Genomic DNA, 11,694 nt, shown 5'->3' with positions numbered 1-11,694 from the left:
GCGTGTTTAGATGCTGCACTCAGTCCTCCCGGAAGCTCTGTCCAAAATGTCTCCTTGCAGTGCAGCGCTGAGTACACTGTCCCTGCTGTGTATGCTGCTGGTTAGCCGGGCGTCAGACACCCCAAAACTGCGGGATCCCTCTGCACCCCACAAGCCGGTCCGGCTGTTCACTGATGAGGACCTAGCTTTATACAATGGCGAGCAGGTAAGTAGCTCCATGCACTGTAAGTTACAGCCATCACTTAATGTGAGCCTTGTGACTGGTCTCCATAATACCGCTTACACAGTGTATCTGTCACAATATCACAACCCAGGAAATACACTGTAATCTTTCAATTAGGGAAGGTGTTACTTGTATTGTTTCAGTAACATGTATTTTATATCATTTATAGTTTAGTTGCCTATGTCCTGTTAATGGTAAAGAAATATTTTTATACTTAAAGGCTGACTGAAGCTTTGGAAATCCTACAACATTCGAACTTCTATTCTGTGATCTAATGTGCTGATTGTATGTTCCTGTATGTAACTATTTATTAATAGAAAAACATATAACAAATAAAAGCAAACAATGATGGTTAATTCTGGCAGAGGATGTTGGGTGTGATACTAAATGACACCCATATATTATACAGGGTTATTCTCTAAAGAGTACATTGTCCTACATTTAAAGTGATTTTGAAATTGTGGGCCAAAATAGAATTATTTTTTTCTGGTTGGACTATTATGGCTTAAAGGGACACTCCACTACCCAAATCCCCCCCCCCCCCCCCCCCTCCTCCTCTGTGAATTTCAGACATTTAACAGTAGTTAGGGGCATTAACTGAACTCCCCATAGCAACACGTTAATATCCAAATGGCAAAATCTAAACAAAATAGCTAATCTGGAGAAATTCTCCAACTTTTTCAGGATCGCTATTTTAAGCCTCAAAATTGCATTTTACTTTGAATTCCCCTCCCACCCCACTTTAGTGAATAATGTTAGGTGGGCTTAATTGGATTCAGCTTCCTGATAGATTGTAAAGTCAAGTGTACATCAATGTAATCTCCTTAGATTAGTTTTGCAGAAGCTCCTCTATACTTTTGATGTGGAACATTCATAGGAAGACCTCTTTTTGTCAAGTCATTTCGTAGAAACCCTGCTCTGCTAGAGTTGTACAAGTAAATTGGAGGTGCACAACACAAGCCCGCAGAATGTGACTACATATTGTGAAAATGTCCTTCACTGCGGTATTCTCCAAAAAGTTCCAAATTACCTTCAGAAGCATCGCCAGCTCTAGAACTCTTCATAAGGTGCTTCATGAATAATGGAGTTTCCTTTTGAACTACCACACCCTAGTCTACAATTACTGCACAAAACAGAAAGGAATCTTCCGGTCTGGTGAATTGATCACAGCTATTGGGTTCTGGAACATTGACCGCTACCTGCCTAACTGCATGGAGCCAACTGCAATGTTTGGGCGAGGAGAACCTATGGCTGTTTGTTATGGTGAGTTGTGGAGTCAGCGTAGCATATTGTAAATGGTGATTCTCACTTTGCAAGTTTTTGTAAAGGTACAATCTTCATGGAAAAACTCATGAAGACTATGTTGGGAGTCCACTGAACTTCTAACAATCATCAATGTCATATTTTTCTTCCTTTTGACTCAGTTTCCACCGTCCCAATCATAATGGCTGGGTTTATATACCATTTATATACCATTTGCTGTTGTATGTGAGCATAATTATCAAGGGGGATCCCATGTCTTGTGGGGTCTTTAAACCGTTCATCTGCATTCTGGACTACTTCCCCTCGAACAATAGGAGGTACCTGCAACATTGGGGACCCTTTATTGGACTGTGATTATAGAAATTGACTGATTTTCTGAAAGTTTGGGTGGTTTTTCACGTTTTGTTTGTTATTGTTATGATCTAGATACCATGGGTGGTGTATTAAAATCACTCTTTTTAACTATATAATGGTGAACCTTTTGGTGGTTTATTGATATCTGTTAATTTATTATGTCTATTAATTCCATTTGCATATATTGTTTGTTTCCTCTGATGTGATTCCCCACTCCCCACCTCCTCCAAGGAGGACGAGCCGATCTATATGGCAGTTAAAGGAACCGTGTTTGATGTGTCTGCAGGAAAAGGTAACATACATTTTATATTTTTAATAATTTTCTATTTATATTTTAGTAAAAAAAAATGAAATGAAAATAATTTTAATACGAATATTAGCAATTTCGACCATGAACTCATACATCACTACATGTATTTATTTCTGCCAAACTTGTATGAAATCAATAGAATCCAAAGAGAAGTGCATGAAATTTGCAAAACTAGCTAATGTGATAAAAAAAATGTCTAATTGAATTGGTTATAGGTTCTGGAGTCTCCAGGAATTGTCCCACCATTCAGTGTTTCAATGCCATACAAATTCATATCAGCTGACACTCTCGGCCAATCACAGTCACCCTCTGCTGCTTAGACCAATACTTCCTCATTAGCTCAAGAATAGAGGGGAGGGGCAACTGGGATCTCTTGTTTATCATTAAAACATTTCTGGTTTAATGCTGCATGGAAGGACGGTGCCACGGGCACTATAACCACCTTATTGAGATGAAGCAGTGACAGTGTATACAGCATTCCTTTAAATAAGCATATGTCACTTCCCCATTCCAATATTTTTGTTTTGTGATGTTTCAGATTTTCGTGTTGCATATTTTTCTAGTTTGCTCTCTGTACAATGTTCTATAAAAGAATCAGCATGTTAAGTGTCATCCGATTTTTTTTTCTCTAAATGTTATTTTGCTTTGTGATCTTTCAGAACACTGTGTACAGTGAGCTAGTGTATCAGACTGATGTATACAGTCTTTGTTAGTTACAATATGATAGTCTGTACTGACCGTAACGGATTACTGTATGCTACGTATGGCCTCGATTTTAACATTTTTGGAGAAGCTTTTCAGATTATTTAATATTTTGGATCAACTTTATAAATTAGAAAATAGTTTAATATTTTTTGATATTGTCAATAGTTTATGATTTTTTTTTTCTAAAAAGGTTATTCACATATTTGGTGGCTTTTTATAGGCCTATATCGGTGACGTATAATATATTTGTTAATACAATGACAGCTGTGTTTTTACTCTCTGACTATACAGAGTTTTATGGGAAGGGAGCTCCCTACAATGCACTTGCCGGAAAGGACTCAACACGGGGTGTAGCAAAAATGTCCCTGGATCCAGAGGATCTCACGTATGATGCAGTAAGAACAAGAACTGATATGTTACATTATATGTCTTCATTATGCTAACAATATATTGGAACAATGCATTTTGTGCACAGACTGAAACACTGCTTCATGTGGTTGGCAAATTAGTGATTCCTAAACCAGGTGATCTCTAGGTAATGTAATTTACCTGCTAGGTAGAAGAATTGTCGGAATGTAATTATCGGTTGTTGCAGTCTAGAAGATAATAAATTAGGGTACCTGTCATTCCTAAAACATAGAGACATAATGATGAATAAAATTAAATGTAACGTTAGTAAATATTGCAGCAAACCTAAAGATTAAACAATATAATTAGCTAAATATTGCTGCATCTTCTGGAATGCCTGCGCATGTAAATGTTGCTGGTACATTCTCTGGGATGCCTGCTCAGATACTCTGTTTGGAATTTCTTCATTCCCAGGATTTTGTAATTTAGAGGCTAGATTATTTTAGGGAGATAAATGTAGTTCTTTTATTTGAATATCATTTTTCTCATAGTAGTCAAGAATACTATGCTGTTACCAGTCTTAAAGGAACTACAAATCTATTACTAAGCAATCATTTCCCATAACATTTTAGATGTCCCTCCAGCACCTCTTGTGAGAGTATGCAAGGCTTGCACAACCATAAGGCGTCACAGGCCCAGGGGTAGCAAAGTCCGGGTGACCAGCCGGAGGAGAGCGCACACACTCCCCCTTCTGACAGTCACATCATGTAGCATGGCTGCACAAGAGGCACTGGGGGGGGTAGAGAGAGACACACAAGGGACTGGGGGTGGGGAGGGAGAAAGAGATGCAAGGGGGGAAAGTGGCATACAAGAGGGGCAATGGGGGAAATTGGCATACAAGAGGGGCTGAGGGTAAGAAAGAGAAACACGGTAGGCTGGGAGGAGAAAGAGAGACACAAGGTAGGCTGGGAGGAGAAAGAGAGACACGAGGTAGGCTGGAGGGGAGAAAGAGAGACACGAGGTAGGCTGGAGGGGAGAAAGAGAGACACGAGGTAGGCTGGAGGGGAGAAAGAGAGACACGAGGTAGGCTGGAGGGGAGAAAGAGAGACACGAGGTAGGCTGGAGGGGAGAAAGAGAGACACAAGTGTTGCGGACCGTTTCAGCATAAAAGGGGAAAAATCCGTTTAGGCGATAATCCCCTTTCCTAGAGACAGGCACAGCTACTGCAGAACACCAAACTCCCGATCTGGATACAAGATAACACTCCGAACTGGAACAGCTGAACAAGAAAAGCATACCATCCGCTTACACTCCTGGCAGTCAGCTTACAATCCAATTCCCCCCAAGAACGAGACGACACTTCATTTTGAGGGTTAAACAGGAACTCTGGACTGGCTCATCCAGCCTGGCTTTTATTTCCAACTCACACATACAGGCCACACCCAGGGGGAGGCATAAAAGAACCAATGACATAGATGTTACCTCCCACACATCCCCTCCCCTTAGTGTGACACATAATCCCATTATGCATACAGTGTAAAATATACTTTTACACAACTTTCATAACTTTAAAACCATACATCACATTCACATAAAAATACATATCCACAATCAATCCATTCAGGGGAACAACATATTAAAAAATGGCATGAATCCGACCAGGGGTTCAAAAGTTACTAAAAGTATCTTTTGTCCCTCCTGTCTGGCAGAAAAACATCCCCACAATGCACCCTGGTTTCCTCCCTTCTGCCCTGGAGTTAATCGGAGAAATAATCCAATTATCCAGGACTAGAGGCAGACTCCATTAACCACATGGTTGCAAAACGACATAAAACACTTTAAAATACATAAAGTCACATTTACACATAACACACAGACATTTCACCTATACCCAGATAGCTGGGATCTGCGCGCACAAAACTACCGAATAGCGCGCAGATCCTACTCACACAGTACAATTGCCATGGAGCTAAAGTCTTTCCCATAGTCTTTCATTATATGAATAGGCTCCATGGTATGGCTATCTGGGGTATCACATTCCCATAAAGTCTGGTCCATAGTCCAAAGGCAAGAGGCGGGCAATCAGCCCCCTCCAAGGACACGTGGCGAGGTCGGTTTCGCCACACTTCTCCCCTTTACCCCCCAGACTAACAGGGTACTTGACCTCCTGCCGGTCAGTGCCCTTGTTAGTCCAGCAGCCCACCCACAAGACAGAAACAGCAGTACAGCCCACCCACAATAAACCATTACTACACCTGGGTAAGGGAGAATCTTGTCAATGTCCGGGTGCCTTACCACGGCTGTGTGGGGGACTGGTAGGCTGCCTTGGTGGGTTGCTGAGGGTGCAGAGACCAGCGGTACTCTGTCCTGGTGCCAGCACTACCCCGGGAGTAGCCTGGTTGGAGCCTGGTTGCTGGAGATTGACTGTCTCCACTTTGGATATATCGCTCTGTGGCTGGGGGACAGGACCGACCGTCCCTACCCCTGGTGCTGTAAGTGCAGAGACTACGGTCCCATCTGCACGGATGCGGGGCTTAACATCTCCCCTTGGTGGGTTAGGCTGCCGCTGGAGAGAGGGTGTAACAAGCTCCTCTCTCGGGACGGTAAACTGCCGCTGGGGAGAGAGGCTAGCAGGCTCCTCTCCCTGCCATTCTCTCTGCTGGTGGAAAGGGAGACCAGCTGTCTCCCCTTTCCTTCTCTTGTCCTGCTGCTGGGGTGCGAGACTGACTGTCTCTGCTCCCTGCAGGACACACTGCCGCTGGGGAGGATGGACGACACCATCAGCTCCCTGGGGTACACACGGCCGCTGGGGAGGAAGGACGGCACCTTCTGCTCCCTGGGACACCCACTGCCGCTGGGGAGGGAGGACGCTGCTCTCCTCTCCCTTCACTTCACACTGCCTTCCTGGCATATCACTTTGCTGCTGGGGGGCAGGAACAACAACCTCTGCCCCCTGTAACTCAGCCTGCCGCTGGGGAGGGAGGACGACACCATCCGCTCCCTGGGTTACACACTGCCGCTGGGGAGGATGGACGACACCATCAGCTCCCTGGGGTACACACTGCCGCTGGGGAGGAAGGACTGCACCTTCTGCTCCCTGGGGCACACACTGCCGCTGGGGAGGATGGACGACACCATCAGCTCCCTGGGGTACACACTGCCGCTGGGGAGGAAGGACGGCACCTTCTGCTCCCTGGGAAACACACTGCCGCTGGGGAGGATGGACGACACCATCAGCTCCCTGGGGTACACACTGCTGCTGGGGAGGAAGGACTGCACCTTCTGCTCCCTGGGGCACACACTGCCGATGGGGAGGATGGACGACACCATCAGCTCCCTGGGGTACACACTGCCGCTGGGGAGGAAGGACGGCACCTTCTGCTCCTTGGGACACACACTGCCGCTGGGGAGGATGGACGACACCATCAGCTCCCTGGGGTACACACTGCCGCTGGGGAGGCAGGACGACACCTTCTGCTCCCTGGGACACACACTGCCGTTGGGGATCTGGGCCGGAATTTAATAGTTCTACATAGTCCATCTCCAGCCCTTGTTCCATGGCAGCGAAACGGCGGAGGTCTTGTCCCAGTCCAATAGATCTCGGGCCCTGTAACATCTCACTCCGGTAATGCATGATAGCCCAGTACCGTGACTCTGCTGGACTGCCGAAGTCGACGTCTTCTGTTAGGGCCTTCCACAACAGGCCAGGGCTAGTGTAGTGATCCCCCTCCGGCTGGATGCCCTCTGCCCTCCACGTCTCTGGCTGGACAGTGCACCACCACAGTGCCCGGTATGAGACGTCCAGGCTCAGTTCCCTTTCCACGAGGTACTCAAGTTGTCTTACCCGCTCCCCTCCGGGTTGGTCCCCCAGAAGCGGCATCCGCCAGGCCATTTGTTCCTCCAACAGGTATGCGGTACCAGGAAAGCGCTGCTGCCGTTGATACTGGACTTCTTCCCGGGCATCATACCATAATCTTATCCGGGCATTATCTCTCCATTCTAATTCACTCTCTTCCTCAGGTGTGTGTGTTGCCCAGGTGTGCGTGTTGCCCATTTTCCCAAAATCCTTCGTAGATAGGGGCACTGTACGGGTACTGGCGTTGCCCTCACTTTGTAATCCAGGAATGGATGTTGTCTGTAGCTGTCCCTCTGGTTGTAGGAACGATCCCACCGCTGCCACCAATTGTTGCGGACCGTTTCAGCATAAAAGGGGAAAAATCCGTTTAGGCGATAATCCCCTTTCCTAGAGACAGGCACAGCTACTGCAGAACACCAAACTCCCGATCTGGATACAAGATAACACTCCGAACTGGAACAGCTGAACAAGAAAAGCATACAATCCGCTTACACTCCTGGCAGTCAGCTTACAATCCAATTCCCCCCAAGAACGAGACGACACTTCATTTTGAGGGTTAAACAGGAACTCTGGACTGGCTCATCCAGCCTGGCTTTTATTTCCAACTCACACATACAGGCCACACCCAGGGGGAGGCATAAAAGAACCAATGACATAGATGTTACCTCCCACACATCCCCTCCCCTTAGTGTGACACATAATCCCATTATGCATACAGTGTAAAATATACTTTTACACAACTTTCATAACTTTAAAACCATACATCACATTCACATAAAAATACATATCCACAATCAATCCATTCAGGGAAACAACATATTAAAAAATGGCATGAATCCGACCAGGGGTTCAAAAGTTACTAAAAGTATCTTTTGTCCCTCCTGTCTGGCAGAAAAACATCCCCACAATGCACCCTGGTTTCCTCCCTTCTGCCCTGGAGTTAATTGGAGAAGTACAACCAAAAAAAGTTAAAGCGCACACACACACCAGACAGGAGTGATTACCTGAAATATAGCAAATAGGTATCCTTAGTACACAATGATTAGGTTGACTAATGGAAAATCCCTATACAAAAAATATAAACACAAAGAGGGACATAGTGCAACCTGTATAATGTATAAACTACAAAGGGAAATTTTGAGATGGAATCACTCACACTTTTATGAGCCGTTTAAAAGTAGGCTCGGGACTTATACAGCTTCCATGTCACTTAAATGGGACATGCACATTTCCTTTAATCCTCAGGCCGGTTCCCCTTAGGTCTCAATGAACATCAAGTTTGGAGTCAGGAGTCAGGAGTCAGGAGCCAGGAGTCAGGAGCCAGGAGTCTCAGGTTAAGTAATTTATTTTAACAAATAGTTAAAAGATAAGTAATAAAAAGTAATATTGATTGTGTGTGCAATATTGCTTTTTATTACTTATCTTTTAACTATTTGTTAAAATAAATTACTTATCCTGAGACTCCTGGCTCCTGGCTCCTGACTCCTGACTCCAAACTTGATGTTCATTGAGACCTAAGGGGAACCGGCCTGAGGATTAAAGGAAATGTGCATATCCCATTTAAGTGACATGGAAGCTGTATAAGTCCCGAGCCTACTTTTAAACGGCTCATAAAAGTGTGAGTGATTCCATCTCAAAATTTCCCTTTGTAGTTTATACATTATACAGGTTGCACTATGTCCCTCTTTGTGTTTATATTTTTTGTATAGGGATTTTCCATTAGTCAACCTAATCATTGTGTACTAAGGAGGAGATACCTATTTGCTATATTTCAGGTAATCACTCCTGTCTGGTGTGTGTGTGCGCTTTAACTTTTTTTGGTTGTACATGTCTCTTTAAGTATATATAGTGGTGATATACTTGGTTTTGGCTGCACCATCCACCGTTTTGACCCTTTAGCGCCACCTCTATACTATTTCTTGTTATCTGTTAATTGGAGAAGTAATCCAATTATCCAGGACTAGAGGCAGACTCCATTAACCACATGGTTGCAAAACGACATAAAACACTTTAAAATACATAAAGTCACATTTACACATAACACACAGACATTTCACCTATACCCAGATAGCTGGGATCTGCGCGCACAAAACTACCGAATAGCGCGCAGATCCTACTCACACAGTACAATTGCCATGGAGCTAAAGTCTTTCCCATAGTCTTTCATTATATGAATAGGCTCCATGGTATGGCTATCTGGGGTATCACATTCCCATAAAGTCTGGTCCATAGTCCAAAGGCAAGAGGCGGGCAATCAGCCCCCTCCAAGGACACGTGGCGAGGTCGGTTTCGCCACAACAATGTAGGCTGGAGGGGAGAAAGAGAGACACAAGGTAGGCTGGAGGGGAGAAAGAGAGACACAAGGTAGGCTGGAGGGGAGAAAGAGAGACACAAGGTAGGCTGGAGGGGAGAAAGAGAGACACAAGGTAGGCTGGAGGGGAGAAAGAGAGACACAAGGTAGGCTGGAGGGGAGAAAGAGAGACACAAGGTAGGCTGGAGGGGAGAAAGAGAGACACAAGGTAGGCTGGAGGGGAGAAAGAGAGACACAAGGTAGGCTGGAGGGGAGAAAGAGAGACACAAGGTAGGCTGGAGGGGAGAAAGAGAGACACAAGGTAGGCTGGAGGGGAGAAAGAGACACACAAGGTAGGCTGGGGGGGGAGGGGGTGGCGAAGGAGACACATCAAGCCTGGGGATCACAGCCAGTCCAGCATTTGATTGATATTCAAATCAGACTTGGTTGTTATGCGGGGAAGCACCTCTGGTGGCTGTCAGGAAGGTGTATTTAATCCTGTAATGGGAACATTTTACTTTTTCTGCAAAATAGAAATGTTTTACATTGCAGAGTTAAAAGCAAAGAACCAATCATTCTGATGTAATTGGTGTGCTTGTAGTATCTCTTTAAGTTTCTCTGATAAAATTCATGTTTAGTTCTTCTTTATGTATGTCCGTATTTTTAGCTTTTTGCAGATAGTGTAGATAAAAACACAAATATGATAAATTGTATGCATACATTTGATACATTTGCTTGCAATTAATGAAAAACAATGCAATGATAATATTTTATTCACTAAAAGTGATGTGTAATTGTTGCGTGATAGGTCCATGTTTCATATTAATAAATTTCATCTCACAACTTTCATTCTTTGTAGTCTGGGCTTACTGAAGAACAACTTAAGTCTCTGGATGATATCTTTGAAAATGTTTACAAGAAAAAATACCCCATTGTTGGGTACACTGCGCGGCGAATCTTAAATGAAGACGGGAGCCCCAATCCCCACTTTAAACCGGAGGATCAACCACAATTTAGTATTAAAGATGAATTTTAAAATGAAAGAATGCCGGTCTACTGAAACCTTTATATTAGAGATGGGTTATTTATTTTCCCTCTGGCCTTAAGAGTCCACAATCCCCCTCTTTCCAGAGCTTTATATTAGCGGTTTCTATATCCAGTTTTGGGGCGTCATAGTGAATCCATTAGCTCTTCAAATTGCTACCTCACAACATAACTCAACTGTGTGTTTACTACTTCTCCTTGGTAATGTTTATGTAGACTTTGTATGAAATATTTGTAGAGGTTTTTTTCTTAAAACCGTAGCATGTGTACAATTGTTTTCCTTTTTTTTTTTTGTGTAATGCCTAGTATTGGGTTTTAATACTCTGCTTATAAATTTAAGGCTGTTTAAAAAAAAATAAAAAATCAACTTCACTGCTAGACCTTCAGTCCCTTGCAATTAATGCAACTTAATTTAATTGGTTGGAGTTGTTATTAAGGTGCTTTATGAATATAACCAGTGGAACGAAATTAAACTGAAAAATACATGAAAGTTCATTTAATTTGTTCTTGGTGTATTTCAAGACATGACATACCGGTAATCTGCACAGGTCAGCTGTTATCACTATTATTGTTGTAAAATTCTAAGTGAATTTCAAATATTAGGTCACAATAGCAGTATTGGAAGAATTCTCCAAGTCACCTATGTTTTTCAATTTAGTATTTTAGAAATTCACTTAAAATTTTAGAGAGTTTACACTTTAGCGTTTTACCGTAATACAATCTTTTCTAAAAACAGTTATTGCCTAGATATTCTATTGGATGAAATGATGTCCGTAACACCGTGATGAACGAACATAAACAAACAAAGAAAAACTAGACCTACTAACTGGTGTTTGAAGTAATAAGGACCAGATGAACTGTGCATCTCTTACAATGCTTGTCTTGATGTGAGCTATATTGTTTTCTCTATGATATAATAATTTTTTTTTTTTTTTTTTAAATGTCTCTTAATTTTAAAGAATTTCTTTAAATGCACAGTGGTATTTGCTTTACAACATGTAATGTTCTCTACACCGTATCTCTAGTTTACCTCTATAATGTATTTTTGGAAGAAAACACTAAAATCACATTGTCTCAGTATTTGTAGGTTTCTGGTCTAATTTTTCTTTAGAGTTTTTTTTTACAATTATTTGTGTAACATTAAACTTACAATTTCAATCAAGCCAAGCAATGGGAAAACAGAATACTTGGTACTGGTACACGTACACGTGCCAAATTTGAAATGTCATGATTTGGTACACGGGTTTGTTTATTACAGGCCTCGAGGTACTGCTTAAACCTCGGTCGTTGATACTGGATCG

General features: G+C 43.1%; 1 protein-coding gene across 1 annotated transcript; it reads left to right on the top strand.

Annotated features, from left to right (window-relative positions):
- Window positions 1-11,040, top strand: NENF (neudesin neurotrophic factor). Its single transcript, XM_063441445.1, has 4 exons — window positions 1-205; window positions 2,072-2,132; window positions 3,147-3,250; window positions 10,209-11,040. The coding sequence occupies exons 1-4, from the start codon at window positions 11-13 to the stop codon at window positions 10,383-10,385; spliced, it is 537 nt and encodes a 178-aa protein (XP_063297515.1). The 5' UTR covers window positions 1-10; the 3' UTR covers window positions 10,386-11,040.
- Window positions 11,041-11,694: the final 654 nt, after the last annotated feature.

Source organism: Pelobates fuscus, chromosome 2 (genome assembly GCF_036172605.1).
Source record: "Pelobates fuscus isolate aPelFus1 chromosome 2, aPelFus1.pri, whole genome shotgun sequence".
In the NCBI taxonomy this organism is placed as follows: Eukaryota; Metazoa; Chordata; class Amphibia; order Anura; family Pelobatidae; genus Pelobates; species Pelobates fuscus.
The sequence above is the reverse complement of the archived record's forward strand: the minus strand, read 5'-3'. Positions and strand labels throughout refer to the sequence as shown.

What these genes read in the sequence shown, in the direction of transcription:
- NENF (XM_063441445.1), top strand. Translation starts at nt 11, where the DNA reads ATGCTGCACTCAGTCCTCCCGGAAGCTCTGTCCAAAATGTCTCCTTGC. An exon ending in TGATGTGTCTGCAGGAAAAG is followed by an intron (nt 2,133 to 3,146) that starts GTAACATACATT and finishes CTGACTATACAG; the next exon opens with AGTTTTATGGGAAGGGAGCT. An exon ending in AGGATCTCACGTATGATGCA is followed by an intron (nt 3,251 to 10,208) that starts GTAAGAACAAGA and finishes CATTCTTTGTAG; the next exon opens with TCTGGGCTTACTGAAGAACA.